General features: G+C 43.4%; 2 protein-coding genes across 2 annotated transcripts; one reads left to right on the plus strand and one right to left on the minus strand.

Annotated features, from left to right (window-relative positions):
* The first annotated feature begins 204 nt into the window (after positions 1-204).
* On the plus strand, positions 205-6,067 carry LOC106548910 (immunoglobulin lambda-1 light chain). The gene is made up of 3 exons (XM_087707920.1): positions 205-380; positions 2,697-3,059; positions 5,625-6,067. Exons 1-3 carry the CDS (start codon positions 221-223, stop codon positions 5,951-5,953), a joined length of 852 nt encoding a protein of 283 aa, XP_087564046.1. The 5' UTR covers positions 205-220; the 3' UTR covers positions 5,954-6,067.
* A 3,028-nt stretch (positions 6,068-9,095) lies between these two features.
* LOC106548909 (lysozyme C, milk isozyme-like) lies at positions 9,096-20,165 on the minus strand. Its single transcript, XM_087707921.1, has 4 exons — positions 20,027-20,165; positions 16,589-16,747; positions 12,559-12,637; positions 9,096-9,162 (listed from the first exon to the last, which is right to left on the minus strand). Exons 1-4 carry the CDS (start codon positions 20,163-20,165, stop codon positions 9,096-9,098), a joined length of 444 nt encoding a protein of 147 aa, XP_087564047.1.
* Positions 20,166-20,944: the final 779 nt, after the last annotated feature.

Here is a 20,944-nt window from a genome sequence, read left to right on the forward strand (position 1 = left end):
TTACAGAATAAAGCAAATTGTTAGGATCCCTTCAGATTATCCCAATTCAGTAGGACCACACTGTTTTGGAAGAAACAGAACATGCACACATTCAAATGTTGAAGAAATCCCCCATGGAAATCCCCCAGTACAGTTATAATCAGCTTTATGCTCCATTGCTTGAGCTCATCACTAAGCTATATTACCCAAAACTAAGGAAAGAAGCTGGTTTTGTAAGCAAATGCTTGCAAATGAGTTTGAGACCCATAAAATACCCTGTGGGATACATGTTCTCTACGGTGAAGATCTGAAAATCGGCTTCGCTCCAGAGCCCCACCCTGAGCAGAGAAAGATGAGCTCTAAGATCTTGCTGTGTCTCTCACTGGCTTTCTCCATCCAGGGTGAGTACATGTGCCAACTAAAGGGAACCAAGTACTTGCAGTGAGAAAGGAGAAATGTAGGGCTTGTGCTAGGACGAAGAGTAAGCATGAGGGGCTGGCAAAATCTAGACCTCTCTAGTCTTTCATGGGAATACAATGCAATTAATGAACACGGCAGAGATAATGACTGCATATAAATGGTGATGCACATCTGGGGAACTGAAGGGTAAAATAAGTATGTCTTTCTATTTATGGATATGCCAGTGGCTCAGTGGCTAAGACGTTGAGCTTGTCGATCAGAAAGGTTGGACATTCGGTGGTTCGCATCCCTAGAACTGCATAACGGAGTGAGCTCCCATTACTTGTCCCAGCTTCTGTCAACCTAGCAGTTCAAAAGCCGGTAAAAATGCAACTAGAAAAAATAGGGACCACCTCTGGTGGGAAGGTAACAGCGTTCCGTGCACCTTCGGAGTTTAGTCATGCCGGCTACATGAGCACGGAGACGTCTTCGGACAGCACTGGCTCTTCAGCTTTGAAACGGAGATGAGTACTGCCCCCTAGAGTCAGGAATGATTAGCACATATGTGTGAGTGGAACCTTTACCTTCATTTATAGAACATCGGGCAGGCAGGCATCTTTATTTTTTTTCCGGGGCATGGAATAAGCAGGAATCTCAATAACAAGTAGATGGAAACAGTTATTGTCACATTGGTACCATGGTACCATGCCAGTTTTGAGATGCGCTATGCATTGTTTTCCTTCTCACTGTGATTTCTTTTTAATAAACTAAACTAGAACAGAAAACACTATACCACCCTGCTTCTATCTTTCCATCATTAAAACTTCTTCTGTGCTTGATTTCTTGGAGTCTAGCTTATAGCTCTGAATTTTCCCCTCATCTCCTATCTAACTAGTTCCTATAATTAGAGTATTTTTGTTCAACCAAGATTAGCTAAATTTTTCCACCAAGCAAGGCTCTGGCTATTCTTTAATCAATACTGAACTAGCAGTATGGAAATTATTTCTAGCAGGTATATTTTTTTAGTTATGTTATCAGACCGTACATTGAATACACAAATAATGAAGTGGGGCTGTGGGGTATTGAAGCTAAGATCTGTTTAAATGTATTAATGTGGTTGGATAAAAGCTGACAAACATATGATGTTACCGTTTATGATACACTCACAGAATGATTTTTTGTTATAATCTCTGGGATATCCATACATAACTATGCTTGGGACGAATTCTCACCAAAACCTCTGTCTAACTAGGCACGCTTAAGTTTAGTATGCAAGTCAACCAACTGACCCGTGCTTCTGTGAACAGCTGAGAGGATGGCTGTCATTGTTGAAAATCAAGATGCTACATGATGTTTTAAACAACATTCCCCTGCAGGTTTACAATGCAAGGCTGTTTTAACAATATTATTGCCATGTTTTTCTCTTTCTTTTGGTTATCTTAACATAGCTTGCAAAAAAGATTGTTCTTTTTTTATTCCCCCAAAGGCACAGCCTCACATTACTACTAATTAAAAGGCTATGTAATACTATTTAAAACAGAATATCTATGAAATCACACTTGTGAATCTTGAAAGTCCCTTTCAAAAACATGAGCTTTCTTCACTTTGGCAGACAGATAGGCTTCGGGGCGGAGGGGGGGAGGAATTGAGAGCTTTTGGGCCATGATAGAAAAGCTGCAGAAACAGAATATACTTAACATATCACTTAGCAATAGCAATAGCACTTAGATTATATACCGCTTCACACTGTTTTCCTCTCTAAGTAGTTTTATAGAGTCAGCATATTGTCCCCAACAATCCAGGTCCTCATTTTACTGACCTTGGAAGGATGGAAGGATGGGTCAATCTTGAACCCCATCAGGATTGAACTGCTGGCAGTGGGAATACAGAGTTAGCCTGCAATACTGCATCCTAACCACTGCATCACCACAACCCAATATGGCTATGAATTCCCTGTTTCGGGGAGCAGGAGAGGGTGTCAGTGGTATTGCAGAGTGTAGTGAACTCTGAGCTAATCCATTGGTCAAGATTTGGATAACTAAATAGCCAAAGCTAAAACAAACCAAGTTTGGGATATTCTGCAAATTAGAGTTGCTATGTCTTGAACTAATTTAATTAAGAGTGTTGCAAAACCAAATGAAAAAGGTTTTGTTTAATGGGCACAACCAATTTTCCTTCTCTGGAAAGGGAAGTTCTCCATACAGATCTGAGCAAGCAGGACGTGAGCAGATGCTTTCAAAAGAAAAATGAATCAAGGTGTTTCCAACTTGCAGCTCTGGTTACGGGATAAATCTCTGCTCCTCTTCTTCCTTCTTCAGGTGAACCCTTGCAACCTGTGCCTATCCAGCCACCTCAGGCCTTATATGCCGAGGGCTCTACCGCTGTCCTGCAGTGCCCTCTGCAAAGTGGCAAGATCCAGGACTACCATGTCTTCTGGTTCCAGCAAGTGCCAAGCAAAAGCCCAGCCTTCATCTTGAAGCATGGCAACGATGGGCAGATACACCGATCCTCTTCATTTGATGCACGTTTTGTGCCCATCCGGGATGCCAACACCAATGCCTACATCTTGCAGATCCAGAAGGTGCAAACAGATGAAAGTGCCACCTATATCTGTCTAGCAGAGGGATATTATTTCCAGACAGCGGTCTCAGGGAGTGGAACACGGCTCATCATCACAGGAGGTGAGCAGGAGTACTGCATAACAGATGGGAATAAAGGAAAGGCACTTTCTTTCTCTGTGTCTTTATAAGGGAGGGAATAAATGCTGCTAGAATGTCTGAACAAGAAAACAGTGATGAGATGCTCCCTTGAGCTGTACACCCTGAAGCGGTCTCAATCCTGAAGCTAAAAAAATTGAATATTTCGCTTCTGCCAAAGATGAGGACAGTCTCTAGCATTTCAAGTGTTATGAGAATCTGGGCTGCCCTGAGGCTTTAGTGCAGGGGTCCCCAACTCCCGGTCCATGCACTGGCACCAGTCCGTGGCATGCCAGAAATCGGCCTGCGCAAATAACCGGAGCCCCATCCAAGGGATGCAAGCAGCACATGAAATCACACCCACTCTGGTTTGTGGAAAAACCTCTCTCCGCAGAACGGGTCCCTGGTGCCCAAAATGTTGGGGGTCACTGCTTTAATGAGTAATAAATGGGGTTTGGTCTTATTGTGAGAACAGCAGCCGTTGACTAAGCCTCCTGAGAACTCTACATGCAGCTGAACCAAATAATTGAAAGCTGCCAGCCTATGAAAAGCTGTATTTATAAGTGGCCACTAGATGGCAGCAAAGTTATATTGCTTGTTATAGTTTAGTGGTGATTGGGCCATATTTGCACAGTGTTCTGTTCCCACAATGCATATATCCTCCAGGCTGCTATTAGCAGAGTCATATCTTTAAAGCCCTACCTGGCTTAGGACCAGCGTACCTGCGAGACCGCCTACTGCCACATACCTCCCAACGGCCAATAAGATCCCACAGGGTGGGCCTCCTTCGGATGCCGTCAGCCAGTCAGTGCCAGCTGGCGGGCCCCCGGAGCAGAGCCTTCTCTGTGGCTGCTCCGACCCTTTGGAATCAGCTACCCCCAGAGATCCGGACCATACCCACTCTCATGGCCTTCAGGAAAGCTGTTAAAACCTGGCTGTTCTGGCAGGCCTGGGGCTGTTGACCTCATTGAAAGGTCCAGCCCCGACTAGAACGAATGCGTGTTACGAATTTTAAATTATTTTTTATTTTTATTTTTTCCTTTTTCTTTTTTCTTTCTCTTTGTAAGCCACCCAGAGTCCTGCGGGATTGGGCAGCCTATAAATTCAATAAATAAATAAACAAACAAACAAACAAACAAATAAATAAATAAATCTCCTTGCCAGTGATTCTGACAGCACTCAGTTCTGTCGTATTAATTCAGTGGGGAAACATGGAGGACAGAGCAGAGCAATTAGACCTGAATGGCCAAAGTCTTTACTACTATCTAATAGTCATGTGGATTTTTGCAGCTAAATCTGGTAGAATTAGAACAAAATGTCCATACAAGTTCTCCAGGAACTGATATCCCACAAGCCCTTGCATCAAACGGATACCGGCAAGGTAACATGGTATCACTAGTCCGGTTCCAATTAGCCAGGAAGAGAGCAATACAGGTAGTCCTCGACTTATGACCACCATTGAGCTCAACATTTCTGTTGCTAAGTGAAATATTTGTTAAGTGAGTTTGCCCCATTTTAGGACCTTTTTTGCCACAGTTATTAAGTGAATCACTGCAGTTGTTAAATTAGTCAAACTGTTGTTAAGTGAATCTGGTTTCTCCACTGACTTTGTGAGAAGGTCACAGAACGGGACACTGCAACCGTCATAAAAATGAGTCAGTTGCCAAGCATCTGAATTTTGATCACGTGACCACGGGGAGGCTACAACAGTCATTAAGTGTGAAAAATGGTCACGTCACTTTTTTTCAGTGCCTTAGGAACTTTGGTCACTAAATGAACTGTTGTAAATTGAGGACTACCTGTAGGCTTAGGTTGACCATTTCAACTGGCTTGTGTCTGAAATGCCTATTCTGTGTCACTAAGCTTTAGCAGTGAGTTCTGTAACAGAAAGCGTACTTTTTAGATTTTCTTTTTAATGGAGGACCAGGATGGGAAAGAGTTGAATTGATACGTTTTGAGGTTCCCACCTTACAACTGACTGGATCTTTTTGGAGTTAAACATCCTTTTTTTAAAAAATTCTCACAATATATTAACCTCTCCTTGATTCAGAAGTAAGTTGTGAAAAGATGGCGAATAAATAGCAAAAATCATCCGTAGAGTAAATGAAAAGGCTCAGATTCATCGGGCAGCATCTAAAGGTCAGTCTCTAAATGCCATACTTCACACCACACAAGTCACACCTTTACATATCTCAGTGTTGAATGAGTGCTGTGGCAACTAATCAATCCAGCAGACGTTTAGAGCAGGTGATCTACAAGATCCCTTCCAACTCTGTTAATCTGTATCTGTAAAACCTGTATCTGTATCAGATCTCCAAAAGCAAGTGTTGACTCTAAATCAGTGTTTCTCAACCTTGGCGTCTTTAAGTCCTGTGGACTTCAACTCCCAGAATTCCACAGCCAGCATAGCTGGCTGTGGAATTCTGGGAGTTGAAGTCCACAGGACTTAAAGTCGCCAAGGTTGAGAGACACTGCTCTAAATGGTAGAAAGAACAATTGTATGGCAGTTTGGGAGAATGACAAGACTCAATTATTCTTGTTTCCCCCCAGGACAATCAGCAAAAGGGCCATCTTCGGTCATCCTGTTGTCTGACGTTTCCCAGAAACCAGGATCTTCCGATGTCCATGCCTTATGCGTAGTTGAAGACTTCTACCCAGGCTTACTAGAGATCAAGTGGAGTGCAGCTGGGAAGGATATAACTGAGGGAGTGATCTCTGGACAAGTGACCTTGAATGCGGATGGCACTTACACTACCTCCAGCATCCTGAACGTATCGCGCAATTTCTTTAACTCTGTCGCCCCTATTCGGTGCTCTGTGAATCATGAATCTTCTGGGGCCAAGATTGAACGCAGCCTGGAAGGGTGCTTGAACAAGTGAATGGCTTCACCTCAACGCCTCCCTTCTTCCCTTGCTGCCACTTCTGTTTCCCCTTTAGCTCTCTGCAAAGTGTGCCCTGATGCATCCTTTGGCTTCACCCCTCAGTAAAATATATATTCACTCCTTATTGCTTCCTGGTTATTTATTTATTGAGGATATGCGTGGAAGGAAGTCTCTGGTGATTTGAATGGGGCTTGGTCAGTAGTTGCTTCCCCTTGAGTTCAGGGATACCTTGAATTCATCGAGCTTCCATATGGAAAGACTGATCTCTGATGAAGCCATTGTGCTTATACGGCAGCGGTGGGTTTCAAAAATTGTTCGAACCTACTCTGTGGGTGTGGCCTCCTTTGTGGGAGCGGCTTGCCACCCATGTGACCGGATGAGAGTGGCTTGCCGCCCATGTGACCGGATATGAAGATGCCGACGACACTTGTCAGAACCACCTTAAATTACCTCACACACAGCACTGGCATGCATAAGAATATGATGTAAACTTGTTTTTTAAAAGGCATCTTTGGTTTGTGTTAAAACAACTTCAACACACGCAATGTTCTGATTGCACCACAAACGCAGTCGTCATCCTTACCTTTCACAGAGGCACTGAGTTTTATAAATATGAGCATGATAGTGTAGAATAATCATATCCAAGGACCAGTGGTGGGTTTCAAATTTTTTTGGAACCTCTTCTGTAGGTGTGGCCTGCTTTCCGGGTCCACTGGTGGAACCTCTTCTAACCGGTTCGGTAGATTTGACGAACCGGTTCTACCGAATAGGTGCGAACTGGTAGGAACCCACCTCTGGTGTATGGCTAACTGTCTATCACAAGATAAGGCCCTCTTAGCTGCTTGAGGCACAGGTCATTCATTATCTGACAGATTTTAAGTGCTGTTGTGCAGAACCTAGCAACATTATATGTTGTATCACTATTAGACATGCATAGCATTGTGCCATGCGCCCTGCATATTTATACAATAATGGTGAGAGCTTCCATATGGAAAGACTGATCTCTGATGAAGCCATTGTGCTTACACGGGGATCGCATTTAAACATGTGATGAGTTGGCACAAGCTGTTTCATCATAAATTAATCCATTGAGCTGAACTTGCATTACTTGCTAAGCTCTATCCCCACTAGCCAAGATTACTACTAACTGAACATCCCACCTTAAAAGTTACGTACGTGCATCCTTATGTTGAATGCAAGTTGTTAAGTCTCATGATTTGAGTAAAAATTTCAAAATGTTTATGTTTATGTTTGTTTATGTTTATTGGAATTTGTAGGCCGCCCTTTTCCCTGAGGGGACTCAGGGCGGCTCACATAAACTAGGAAGGGGGGGAATACAGACAACAAAATAGAGACAAATACTAAAATGGTAAGCAACATACATTCATCATTCGGGAGGGGTCACTATCCTTATCCCCAGGCCTGGCGGGCGAGCCAGTTCTTCAAGGCTGTGCGGAAGGCTTGGACGGTGGAGAGGGTACGGATCTCTACAGGGAGCTCGTTCCCTGTAGAAAAAAAATGCCCATATTTTTTTTTCCGTTGCCCCTCCTCACCCCCTTTATGGAAATGAAGGAATACCTTAATAAGCCTGTTGTACGAAGACGTCCGTGTTGTGTTCTCTGCATTTTCAGCAGCGTTGTCTCTCATTTGGTTAAGTGTGATGAGAACAGGAGACTCACTCCTCTGAAAATCTTTCCATGTTTTTTTGATCAGCCATGTTTTCCCCTTGTCACCCCCTTTCCAAATTTTGCTCTCAACCCACTCACAATGACCCACTCACAATTTTTGCCTGCCGTGTTGCTCTTCCTTAAGAGTAATATATGTGTATATCAGTGGTGGGATTCAAATTTTTTTACTACCAGTTCTGTGGGGTGTCTCTTGGTGGGCGTGGCTTGGTGGGCGTGGCAGGGGAAGGATACTGCAAAATCCCCATTCCCTCCCAATCAGCTGGGACTCGGGAGGCAGAGAACAGATGGGGGCGGGGCCAGTTAGAGGTGGTATTTACCAGTTCTCCAGACTACTCACAATTTCCGCTACTGGGTCTCCAGAACTGGTCAGAATCTGCTACGTATCGTGTGTGTGTGTGTGTGTGTGTGTGTGTGTGTGTGTGTGTGTGTGTGTGTGAGGTAGGTAGGTAGGTAGGTAGGTAGGTAGGTAGGTAGGTTGGTTCCTTCCAGTTCGCACCTATTCGGTAGAACCGGTTCATCAAATCTACCGAACCGGTTAGAAGAGGTTCCACCAGTGGACCCGGAAAGCAGGCCACACCTACAGAAGAGGTTCCAAATTTTTTTGAAACCCACCACTGGTCCTTGGATATGATTATTCTACACTATCATGCTCATATTTATAAAACTCAGGGCCTCTGTGAAAGGTAAGGATGACTCCTGCGTTTGTGGTGCAATCAGAACATTGCGTGTGTTGAAGTTGTTCTAACGCAAACCAAAGATGCCTTTTAAAAAACAAGTTTACATCATATTCTTATGCATGCCAGTGCTGTGTGTAAGGTAATTTAAGATGGTTCTGACAAGTGTCGTCGGCATCGTCATATCCGGTCACATGGGCGGCAAGCCACTCCCATCTGGTCACATGGGCGGCAAGCCACTCCCACAAAAGAGGCCACACCCACAGAGTAGGTTCGAACAATTTTTGAAACCCACCACTGGTGTGTGTGTGTGTATCTGGCATTCTTCGCACCGGCCTTGCATATTTTAGTGTCAAAACACTGGAACAGGAAATTACACTATAACGAAGCAACTGTAGTAACAACTGTGGCCTCCATTTATAGTGCCATGAGTAAATCAGACTGTGGCTTTCTTCTGCATCTTCCTACATCTCCTGCATTTACAAGGTGTGACCTTCATCCTTAACATCCTAAATATCAATGATGTTGTAGAGAGCACTTCATTAGACATCTCTCCGTCGCAGTGCGTCCCAGACACAAGGAGTTTCACTGTAGAATCTCTGCTGCCCCAAACTTTGGTGCAGTTAGCAAAAGGACAAAAGAAAATAATGTATTTTCTATCAGTAAGTGAAAACGGAATGAACCAATGAAGAATAAAGAAGATAAGGGGTTTTTTTTAATAAAAAAAATGTTCTTGGATACATTGAGAGATGAAACAGACTGGAACGAGCTTCGTTTTCAAACCTTACACCCTTTTACCCACTTGCTCATATCTTGGTTTTCACAGTGCTTTTTCCACTGGTGCCTGTATTAAGAGAAAATGAATCAGGTAATAAACTGCATATGCACATGTACTATTTTCACACAAAGCACAATATCAACATTAAAAAATGCCAATGCTTTTCTCCCACTTGTAGTTCATCCCCCTCCTTCCCCCTCCTTTTTATTTTTACTACTGGCCTTCTGCAGGATGATGATTTTTTTATTTTATTAGGTGGGCTTTTGAATCCTGTTAGTGGCTTCAGTTGCAATTTTATTGGGTGGGCTGGGTTTTAAAACATTTAGTCTCGTATTTTATTCTGATAGGTTTCTGCATCCTTATTTCATTTCACTTCTCTGAAAGTCTTGTGCATAACATAATCATGCGTATGGATACGTTGACTAGTGTACAGTAGTTGATAGTAAGACATAGATGTTGTAATATAATTCCTTGTGTAGGCGTAGCGGTCACCCATGGCCCAGTGGATAACGGGGCATGCGCAGCCACGCTGAACCACAGGAAACAAACTCCATAACATCCTAATATCCTGATAGTGCAGAACATAACATCCTGATAGTTCATAACAAAACATCCTGAGATGTGCCCTACCAATGACGCCCAGGATTTGACCATATATAGACAGAACTTCCCTGAGCAGTAGAGTAGAAATTGTACTTTTACAGGCTGTCTTTAATCACATGTGATTGCTCCTCCTGCCTTTGTCCTATCTCAATAAAAGGGGCTCTCAGACCCCCAATCTGGGTCGCTCCATCCCGAGAAAGATCGTGTCCTGTCTTTTCTCCACATTGGCCTCATGGACGAACCACGGGAACATCGCACATGCACGTTCTAATTTTTCAGGGAAGGTCCCTAAAAGACCAGATATTATTTTTTTTCATTTTATTTTAAAATAAAACAATCACAGTTCAATTACTAGAGTCTATAACATTACTTGTTTGCATCTTTGGAATTTGCTGGCTGGGTTCATATACAATTCTGTAGACTAAACTAAAATGCAGTTGCTGTTGTGGTGCAGCATATTGCAGTGATCCACCACAATTTTAGTGAGTTGTGGAAATTAGGCCAGCATGTTAAGTCATAAAGTAGTGTAGATTAAACACAGCATGCTATTTGGATATTATAACTGTGCTTTCTTAACTTTTTTTCCCTTCTTACTTAGGCCCTCATATCAGTCTGACTATAATTGCTTCTCCCAGCAACTAAAAACTGGGTTTTTAAATCTATTTTGCTGTGAAAGACACAAAAAATAACTCTAATATTTGTTTCTTTAGAATCCCTCTGAAGTAGATTTTGCATGCAGACCCAGATATGGGAAATCCGCTGTTCTTCTTGCTGAAAATCCAGATAGATTGCAGCAGAATTACTTACCTAACAGTAAAATATAAATTATTTGAACACATGAGGAAATAGACACAAAAGAGGCAGGAGTTCTACCTCTTTAGTATATATAGCCCTCATTTTTCTCATTCTGTTAGTTACAGTTTCACCTATCAGCAATGAGAAAATAGATTTTGCAATTCGGAGTAAGGAATTTCATGTATTTATAGTTTGCCTCACGTGGTTCTCTTTGAAGAGGACATTTGGGGTTTTTAATGTTATGAATATGAAAAATTGCAAACTTGCATTTGCATATGCATAAAGTACATTTTTTTCAAGGTTTCCTTAGCCATAATTTTATTATCTGCAACTGTTAAAAGTTAGGGTTGAGATTAAGAACCCACACAAATTACAAAGTTCACCTGTATTTCATAAAAAGCTCAAGTTGTTTAAAAGAGTTGGGAGAGGGAATTGTTAGGCCATCTGTACCTGCAGATTTTCCCTTCCTTTAAAACAACTCACAATGGACAGGCACCCCAACTGCCTCTATTACATTTCTCTATTATACGGGAGGTTTTTTTTGTCATTTTGGCAACAACAGCTTCAGATACAAAATGCAAGTGAAAAAAAAAATTACAGTTTACCTCAGTATTCATCGTTAATCGGTTCCAGGAGGCACAATGAGTACCAAAAAGGATGACTACCAAACAGTTTTCCCCCTTAGGGAATAATGTAGAGCAGCTAACCTTTTTGCCATCGCGTGCCAAAAGCGGGAGGAGCAGGGGGGTGCGTAAGTGTGCCCTCCCCGCCATGCATGTGCGCCAACCCCCCGCGCATGCACACACGACCCTCCCGCCCTCCCCTTCACTTGTGGCGTGCAATGGCATGGTGGACCCATTTTCTGCCCTCCCCAGGCTCCAGAGACTTTTTAGGAGCCTGGGGAGGGTGAAAATGGGCCCGCCCCACCGCAGGACCTCCGGAGGCTGGAAACAGCCCATTTTCCGACTTCTGGTTTGCCCATACGCCGTTTTTTGCCCTCCTGAGGCAGAAAAATGGCTCTACGGGGAACCCGGAAGTTCGGGAATTAACGTAGGGCCGTTTTTCTCCTTCCAGAGGCTTCAGGGAAGCCTCCAGAGGGCGAAAAATGGCTGAAAATGAAAGCCGAAATCAGCTGGCCAGTTCGTGCATGCGCGCTGGAGCTGACAAGGCAATACCTCACGTGCCCTAAAAAATGGCTCTGTGTGCCACCTATGGCACGTGTGCCATAGGTTCACCATCACGGATGTAGAGAGTCACAAGTCAGCCGACACCAACAAGTTCTAGTTTGTGCGCTGAGTACCAAACAAATAATGAGTACCGGGACAACGTTTTCACATCAAAATGCATCGAGTACCAAATTTGATGAGTTCCAAACCAGGTGAGTACCCACATACCCCTGTACCAGTTTAATGTTAGCCATAAAGGACAAGGGAAGGTCAGGGCAGAAACTAGCAATTCCATGTGAAAACACAGTTCCAAAATTTAATTTAATTTAATTTAATTTATTAAATTTATAGGCCGCCCAATCCCGGAGGACTCCGGGCAGCTAGCAATAGCAGTTAGACTTATATACCGCTTCATAGGGCTTTCAGCCCTCTCTAAGCGGTTTACAGAGTCAGCATATTGCCCCCAACAATCTGGGTCCTCATTTTACCCACCTCGGAAGGATGGAAGGCTGAGTCAAACCTGAGCCGGTGATATTTGAACAGCCAAACTGCAGAACTGCAGTCAGCTGAAGTAGCCTGCAGTGCTGCATTTAACCACTGCGCCACCTCGGCTCTCTTAAAGACATATTGGGGTAAATCACATGTAGATAATGAGGTTGAGATAGACAGCCAGATGTTGTTCAGTGTTAGGGTTGCAACCCACAACCTAGAACAGAATTTATTAGAGAACCCCATCCATTAACCTAGCTTTTTTTAAAAAAGAAAAGCCTGATCTAATTAAGCATTCAGGCAGCACCAGATTGCCCATCTGTGAGCTAAGTGAGATTGTCCCAGTCTACTAGAAGCATAGAGAGGGGTCTACTTATCATTAGACAGAAGCAGCCATTTGTTCTCCTACCAGGCAGCCATGCCAGTAGAGCGGGTCACAATCTTTTTGGCACAGGTGATGTCATCTTCAAGATCAGGATTCAGCAAATCTTAAGGAGGAGCGAGAGAGAGGACAAGCAACAGAGGAAGAGGATAGAAATGGGTCAACCAAGGCAGCAGACGCAAAGCTGGAAGAATCTCTTTGAGGCAGAGAAAAGACTACAGGTAGTTCTCAACTTACAGCAGTTCATGCGCCGAGGTGGCGCAGTGGTTAAATGCAGCAGACATCTAAAACTTTGTATCTTAGATTGGGAGCCCAAGAGCTGGCTTATCAGTTGGAGTCCCCTTATCACCAATGACCAATAACTGTTTTTGCCAGCAGATGAACTAAAAGACTAGCATTAAAAATGAATTCCTTATACTCCTTGAGATGCTCAAACTTATGAGGGCTAGAACCTCCCAGTTGGAAGAGGAAGCCATCTATTGAAATGAAACAAATTTATATGAGACATAATCAGGGATGGGTTTCTATTGTGGCCCAGCAGGAGCCGTTGGAGCTACAAACAGATTCCGGTAGCGAGGGACCCTATGAGTCGGCTCTGGAAGATGTGGAGGACCCTGGACAGGGTTCAGACTCCGAGCAGGAACCAGAGAGGCTGGTTGGCTACCAGGAGGCGCCTGAGGCATGGAGCAGCGGTGAAAGCCAAAGGGAGTTTGTCCCTAACGTCAGACCCTGGAGCAGTGGGGAGGAGCTAAGGGAGGTGGTCCCGGATGCCAGGCAAAGACGGGCAGATAAGCGCCAACAGCAACTAGGGAGATATAGAAGATAATTGGGGCCAGGTGGTTGTGATTAGGCTCCTCCCAAGAGAGTATATAAGCAGAGACTTTGGGAGGAGGCTTTTTGCAGGACACAACCGTTATACTAAAGCTGGAGAAGCTCTTGTGTGTATTTCTTATCTGTGGAAGTCTGGGTTGCTGCCAAAGTCTTGTCGGTGTGTTAATTTACTGTGAATAAATTGTCTAGCAGTAATCTTGTGTCAGAGTGACTCACCGGATGGAGGGGGATCAGAACAAGTTTCTATCAGTTCGCACTGATTCAGGCAAACCGGGAGTGGTAATTTGGCCTGGGTCGCAGAACCGGCAGCGAACCAGACTCGCCCCGCCCCCGAACTGATTCCCCAATCACTGCTACTGTTGCTGGCACGTTTCTTAGTAGTTTTTCACCGTCTTCACACATGCACAGAACAATTTATAGTGAACTGAGCACTGGCCCACACAAAGCGTGCATGAAGCGAACCAGTACCAACACTGGTAGGAACCCACCCCTGGATATAATTATAAGACCAATTAAACAGGACTGCTTCCTCTTAGTCCCCAAATTTTAATTTATGCTTTTCTCCATAGGTATGAACCTAGCTATCTGTACGTGTTTCTACAATTCCTGAGCAGGTCTGTGAAACTGGAAATGTTAAGTTCAGGTTTTCATGCCCATTAAGGCAATCTGTATACATGCATAGATCATCATGCATTAAATTTGAGCTATAAACCTTCAGAAGTCAGAATGCCTCTGTAAGTGATCTCCCAAAGGAAAAGGGCATACACCTTTTTCCCTCAAAAAAGAGGCTGAAAATCTGGGTGCGTCTTATACACTGAATACAGCATTTTTTGCCCCCTGAAGCCCCGCCCCCTTCACCAAAATGGCCGTGCATAGCCTTTAGGAGCCTTGCAGAGTGCTCCTGGGGGCTGGTAAGGACAGAAATGAGCGGAAAATGGGCTGTTTTTAGCTCAATTTTGCCCCCCCCCAGCCCTAAGGAGCACTCTACAAGCCTCCTAAATGCTATGCATGGCCATTTTGGTGAAGGGGGCGGGGTTTCAGGAGGCAAAAAATGCTGTATTCAGTGTATAAGACGCACCCAGATTTTCAGCCTCTTTTTTGCTCATTGGGGGAGGGCACGTTTTCACGAACAGGGAGGTCTGCAGAGTGCAAAAGCATTTTTTTTAAATTTGCCTCTTCAAAATCTTGGTGCGTCTTATACTCTGGTGCGTCTTATACTCCAAAAAATATGGTAATTCTCCATATTTAGAAAGCCACTGCACTAGTTCCAAACTTAACTACTTTTGCAGCATCAAAACTGGGCTGTTTAAATCCAGCCATGACATTTTAACAATTGTATGTACTATGTTTAAAGGAACATTTGTTTGAAATGTGGAGAAGTCACCTGCAGTCTGAAGTTATAGACCGCAGTTAGTCAACCCAATTACTCTGAATCTGTAACTCAGTTTGCACAGGGCAAAGGAGGAACCTAGAGATTATTTATGGTTATCTTTCCTAAACACATTACAACAACATCTCTGAAGTGATTCCTATGCCTGACAGGGCTACCAAATACAAAGCAGGTGAAGGCCAACTGATACAGACTAGAGAGTTCCCATAGTCCTTTCCCATTAAACATGCTAAAATAGGCTGAAGAGAATGATGATCTAAAAACAAACAAACCCCAGAAAGCATTTAGTTACTTTTTTCTCAATTAAATATTTGAGACACACACACACACACCAGCAGGTGGCGATGTTTCAATACTTCTTGAGTGGTACAATTGTTTTGATGGGTGGAGGAGTGTCAGAGGAATTACCATTACATAGCGTGATGTACAGAAAAATTAAGAAAAGCAACTTGCAAACAATAGTTTGCCCGCTTGCTATATTGGGGGGAGGGGGGAGAGATTTGTCATGAACCAGGATCGTGGGGAGAGGGGAAGTAAACAACCAAACTTGGTAGAATTCTTTTTGCCAAGGGTTCAGGTCTCCTTATTGTCATTCTGAATCCAAATCTAAATCTAAACTTCAATTTTGCACAGGCTTGTTATCATTGGCTCTAATGCAGTGTTTGTCAACCTTGGCAACTTGAAGATGTCCGGACTTTAACTCCCAGAATTCCCCAGCCAGCATTCACTGGCTGGGGAATTCTGGGAGTTGAAGTCCGGACATCTTCAAGTTGCCAAGGTTGACAAACACTGCTCTAATGGTTTCCAACATTACAATATAAAAATGCATTCATAATATACATATTAGCAACAACACTACATATATACTGCTTCATAGTGCTTTACAGCCCTCTCTAAGTGTTTTGTCAGCCTGTTGTCCCCAACAATCTGGGTCCTCATTTTACCCACCTCAGAAGGATGGAAGGCTGAGTCAACCTTCAGCCTAGTGAGATTTGAACTGCCAAATTGCAGGCAGCTGGCAGGCAGCAGAAGTAGCCTGTCATACTGCATTCTATCCACTGCGCCCCCACGGCTCTTAATAATGGCTTAGTAACTTGAGTTATGTCAAGTTACTCATTAGATCACACAGGGCAGGCCTCCTCCAGGTTCCGTCTACCAGCCAATGCCATCTGGCTACTACCCGGGGGAGGGCCTTCTCTGTGGCAGCTCCGGCCCTTTGGAACGAACTCCCCGCAGAGATTCGGACCCTCACCTCTCTCCAGGCCTTCCGAAAAGCCGTTAAAACCTGGCTGTGTCGGCAGGCCTGGGGTCGATGAGTTCCCTTCCCCTCTCGAATCATGTGGCTGTTGGTTGTTTTTAAATGCCTTGTATTTGTAGTTCTTGTGTTTCCCTTTTCCTCCTTGGGTTTGTGCGCCGCCCTGAGTCCCGCAGGGAATAGGGCGGCATATAAATAAAATGAAACTCAAACTCAATATATTAAGATGTTTACTATTCTTATTTTGATGTGAAAATTTGAAAAGTTGCCATTTAATCATTAGCATCCTGTTCAAATAGCAAGAGTATTCACTTTCCAGAACATTGCTAAAAAGTCCACCCCATATTCATATATTTTTTTTGGTTACCATATTTTATGTTTTCTAGTCCTAGGGCACAAATCCAAGTCCTAGGGAGTAGAGGTGGTATGCTACGGGTTCACACCGGTATGGGTGAGGCTCCGCCCACCCATCCAGACATCATCAAGGGCTTCCTGTGCATGTGGGCAGGTGGGCTCCTGCTACCAAACCGATAGTGAAGAAATAAGGATACCATTACTGGTGGGGAGGGATGGAAACTGACCTGAGCAAGCTATGTCACAAATGGCCGTTGATAAGGCATTGTTTTCTTTACACCATGAACCACTGTTGATATGGAAGATGCCATAGTCTTTGGTGCCACCTTTGTGCCGATCAATGGCCTTGGTGTCAAAGCCGGTTTCATAAAATGCCATGCAGATCCCTACAAAGGAGAGAAATCAGAGAGGTTCCTCGGGAGTTCATTTCACAGCCTTCCACTCTTTCTGACTTTCTCAATATTCCAAAATATACCCAAGAGGCAAGATCCAGCCTAGAGGCCTAGATATGAGACATATGTCTGGTGACTGTTTAACTATTCTCATTCCAATATTCTACTCTGACTTCTGTGACTTGTGGTCCTTTATATTCGTGGGACTTTAATCTCCATTATCCTTATCTTGCATGGTCATGCCAAGATGCCCTTGTGGAAATTTTAAGAAAATCCTCCTTTAAATGTTGACTTTAAATTTGTTTCTAATCTTCCTACTAGACATTTTCCCTTCTTTGAAAGACTGTATGTACATGTGCAGATGTGTGATATATATATGATAGATAGATAGATAGATAGATAGATAGATAGATAGATAGATAGATAGATAGATAGAGATAGAGATAGAGATAGAGATAGAGATAGAGATAGAGATAGAGATAGAGATAGAGATAGAGATAGAGATAGAGATAGAGATAGAGATAGAGATAGAGATAGAGATAGAGATAGAGATAGGTAGGTAGGTAGGTAGGGAGGGAGGGAGGGAGGGAGAGAGAGAGAGAGAGAGAGAGAGAGATGATAGAGAGATAGAGATATAGATATAGAGATAGAGATAGAGATAGAGATAGAGATAGAGAGAGATGATAGAGATAGAGATAGAGATAGAGATAGAGATAGAGATAGAGATAGAGATAGAGATAGAGATAGAGATAGAGATAGAGATAGAGATAGAGATAGAGATAGAGATAGAGATAGAGATAGAGATGTAGGTAGGTAGGTAGGTAGGTAGGTAGGTAGCTAGGTAGCTAGGTAGCTAGGTAGAGAGAGAGAGAGAGAGAGAGAGAGAGAGAGAGAGAGAGATGATAGAGAGATGATAGAGAGATAGAGAGATAGAGATAGAGATAGAGATAGAGAGAGAGAGAGAGAGAGAGAGAGAGAGAGAGAGAGATAGAGATAGAGAGAGAGATAGAGATAGAGATAGAGATAGAGATAGAGATAGAGATAGAGATAGAGATAGAGATAGAGATAGATATTTAAAAGAGCAGTGAGGAGTAATATCAAAAGGTTATCTGGCAAGCAACAACAATCTCTCTATGAATAGGTAATTGGAATTAATATCTTACTAATGATCTATGGAAACGGCAAATGGGCATCGAACTGGTTTACAAAAGGGGAAATGCTTTGGGGTTTGAAAAGCAGAATCGTTAAGGACTGATAGAAAGACTGCCCAATTTTGCAGTGCTTATCATTTACTTAGAAACAATTCCCTTTCCTTTCAAACTTGTTACATCTTATCTAGAGTTCCAATCCAATTCCCTTTGATTTCTTCAAATGTGAGTGCAGCTGTAGGCAAGGAAAGTGCTCAAATTAGTTGGAGGGGCCCCACTTTGCCATTTAATCATTAGCATCCTGTTCAAATAGCCAGAGTATTCACTTTCCAGAACATTGCTAAAAAGTCTAAGGATACTTGCACCCCTAACCCTTTAGGAAAAAAAAACCTCAGGGGTGTTCAAACTTGACAGCCTTAAGACTTTAAGGTTTAGATAGGACTCTTAGAGGCGGGCGGGGCGATTGGTGAGCCAGCCAATCAGTGAGCGGCGGGCAGGGCAAGCGTGGTGAGGACGGGCGGGGGAGGGAGCAGGAACCGGTTCTAAACAGCACGGTAGATTTGTGGAACCTCTTCGAAGAGGTTAGAACTGGCAGGAACCCACCCCTGTTCTGGAAGTAAAATGGAGCTGAACTTTTTAACATTACATTAACATTAGCAGCCACCGCTAATTTATTTTGCTGAACTTGCTGAAACCCTTTAAAAACAATATAAATTGATGATTAGACCATGGCAAATTCTATATTTTAACTGTCTGGTGTAAATATGAGCTTTCTTTTATTAGCCTTTCACTGAAAAAATAATTCTGGGATTAATTTTACTGAATGAGCTGGATGCCTACGCAATGGAATTTGTAAACAATACCTATTCAGTTCAGAGCCTTTTGCACTGGTGAACTTGTAAGGTTTTCCTGACAGTTAGAACAATTTCCTGACAGTTAGAACAATTAATCAGTGGAACAACTTGCCTCCAGAAGTTGTGAATGCTCCAACACTGGAGGTTTTTAAGAAGACGGTGGACAAAAAATAATAATCTGAAATGGTATAGGGTTTCCTGCCTGAGCAGGGGGGGGGGGGGTTTGAACTAGAAGACCTCCAAGATCCCTTTCTATTCTATTCTATTCTATTCTATTCTATTCTATTCTATTCTATTCTATTCTATTCCATTCCATTCCATTCCATTCCATTCCATTCCATTATTCTATTCTATAGTAGCCAGCAGTCAGATCTGGCTACACCAATTTGCAACTTCTTGGAGATTTGATGAGCATAACCAGAAATGGGCTTGTTTGGAGGTTCTAGCAGGGGGGAGCAGCTATCGTGAGGGAGGGAGGGAGGGAGGGAGGGAGGTGGGGGGTTGGGGGGGAGGGTGGGGGAGGGAGGGACATATACTAGGTTAGATTTCAATGTAATGTGACTTCACATGTATACTGTTTTTCTATAATTTCTCTGTAAAAATAGGATAAGTTAAGTACACTGACATATAGTGGAAATACACCAAGGGGAGGAGGAGAGGGATAGAAGAAAGACGGGTTGAGAGGGACGGGAGAGAGGATGGGAGGGAGGGTGAGAAGGAAGGGAGGGAGTGGATCGGGAGAGAGGAGTGGTAGAGGGGGAGGGGAAGTAGGGTAGAGGGGGATGATGGAGGGAAGATAGAAAGTTGGAGGGGGGTGGAAGAAAGGTGTATGGAGAATGGAAGAGGTATGTTGGGTTTGTATTTTTGGGGGTATTGTTGACAAGAGGAATTGCTGCGATTATTGTTTAATGTTGTATGGCGCTGGCTATGCACAGTATATATGTGAGTGTATGAAAATGAAAAAATGGAAAATAAAAACTTTTAAAAGTAAAAAAAAATAGAAAAAACAGAAATGGGTGCCCGTTAGCTTCAAGTACTGCTGTTCAGATCCAGGAAAACAGAGGCACTAATCATGTGACCTTGTGGGAAGAGATCTAATAAGAAACAAGCTGGAGCAAGTTCCAGAGCAAATAAAGCAGTACCTGCTTATCGAGAAAAAAAAACCAGGAAATGCTGCTTAATAAAAGCTACATTAGGAATATTTAGTGTAGGTCGTTAGTCCAACTTTCAGTACTTGAGCAATATGTTACCCAGTGAGGAACTTCACTCACAACTGGCTAGGCTGTAACCTTCATATCCATCCATCCCATTCTTCTTCAGCACATGAGCCAACTCACAGCGACCATAGATCTTGGTCTGTATAGTAGCTACGAAGCAAGCTAGAAGAAATGTCTGTAGGAAGAAGGTCATCATCTTGGCCCTGGGATGTATGAGGGGAGACAGATGATCCTTAAATCAGAGCAAATTCTGCGGTCTTGGAAGGTCATTCCTTGGGGGCGGGAGACAGAAAAACGGGTATACAGATTTATTGACATCATAACATTTCAAAAGCAGCAAACAGAACTGAAAATATCTTTTCTATCCTCCAAAAACAGACTATTTTCTCTCTCTAGATTAGAATACGAAAATATTTTGCCACACAAGTATGAACCAAAGAACTGTAGAAGTACTCCATGGCCAGCATTAGTGGTATTACTAACAAATCGTTCTGGATCAATGTCATTTCCTGAAGAAATTTCCCAACTATTGTTCAGATGGCTATGTTCCAGGTTGATTGATTCCAGGCGTGGCACGACAAAACCACGAAGCCCTTATCCGCGGAGACATAAGCGTGTCGCTAAAGCCACGACATCATCATCGCGCGTCATCACCGCCACGACAATAGCGCGGCAACAGAAGGGCGCTTTAAAACGGCGCCGCGGCAGAAAGCCAATTTCAATTAAGGTAAGGGTTAGGATTAGGTTTAGGGGTTTGGTTTAGGGTTTGGTTTAGGGTTAGGTTTAGGGTTAGGGTTAGGGTTAGGTTTAGGGTTAGGGTTAGGGTTAGGTTTAGGGTACTGAGTGCTTGGGAATGCGCGGATTTGCCCTCCGCGATTATGTCATCGCGGTAGGGTCGCGTTTTTCCTTAGCGCTTCGAACGCTTCGAAGTCTTCGTGCTTATGTCTCCGCAGATAAGGGCTTCGTGGATTT

This window comes from Thamnophis sirtalis, unplaced genomic scaffold (genome assembly GCF_051295495.1).
Source record: "Thamnophis sirtalis isolate CommonGarterSnake01/CBP01778 unplaced genomic scaffold, rThaSir2_p1.2 scaffold_3, whole genome shotgun sequence".
NCBI lineage: Eukaryota > Metazoa > Chordata > Lepidosauria > Squamata > Natricidae > Thamnophis > Thamnophis sirtalis.

Excerpts from the sequence above, each read along its gene's own strand:
- LOC106548910 (XM_087707920.1), top strand. The coding sequence starts at position 221 with ATGCTTGCAAATGAGTTTGAGACCCATAAAATACCCTGTGGGATACAT. Across the intron at positions 381-2,696 it reads ACTGGCTTTCTCCATCCAGG|GTGAACCCTTGCAACCTGTG; the intron begins GTGAGTACATGT and ends TTCCTTCTTCAG. Across the intron at positions 3,060-5,624 it reads ACGGCTCATCATCACAGGAG|GACAATCAGCAAAAGGGCCA; the intron begins GTGAGCAGGAGT and ends GTTTCCCCCCAG.
- LOC106548909 (XM_087707921.1), bottom strand. The coding sequence starts at position 20,165 with ATGACCTTCTTCCTACAGACATTTCTTCTAGCTTGCTTCGTAGCTACT. Across the intron at positions 12,638-16,588 it reads TTGTGACATAGCTTGCTCAG|ATTTGCTGAATCCTGATCTT; the intron begins GTCAGTTTCCAT and ends CTCCTCCTTAAG. Across the intron at positions 9,163-12,558 it reads TCTACTGGCATGGCTGCCTG|GCACCAGTGGAAAAAGCACT; the intron begins GTAGGAGAACAA and ends CTCTTAATACAG.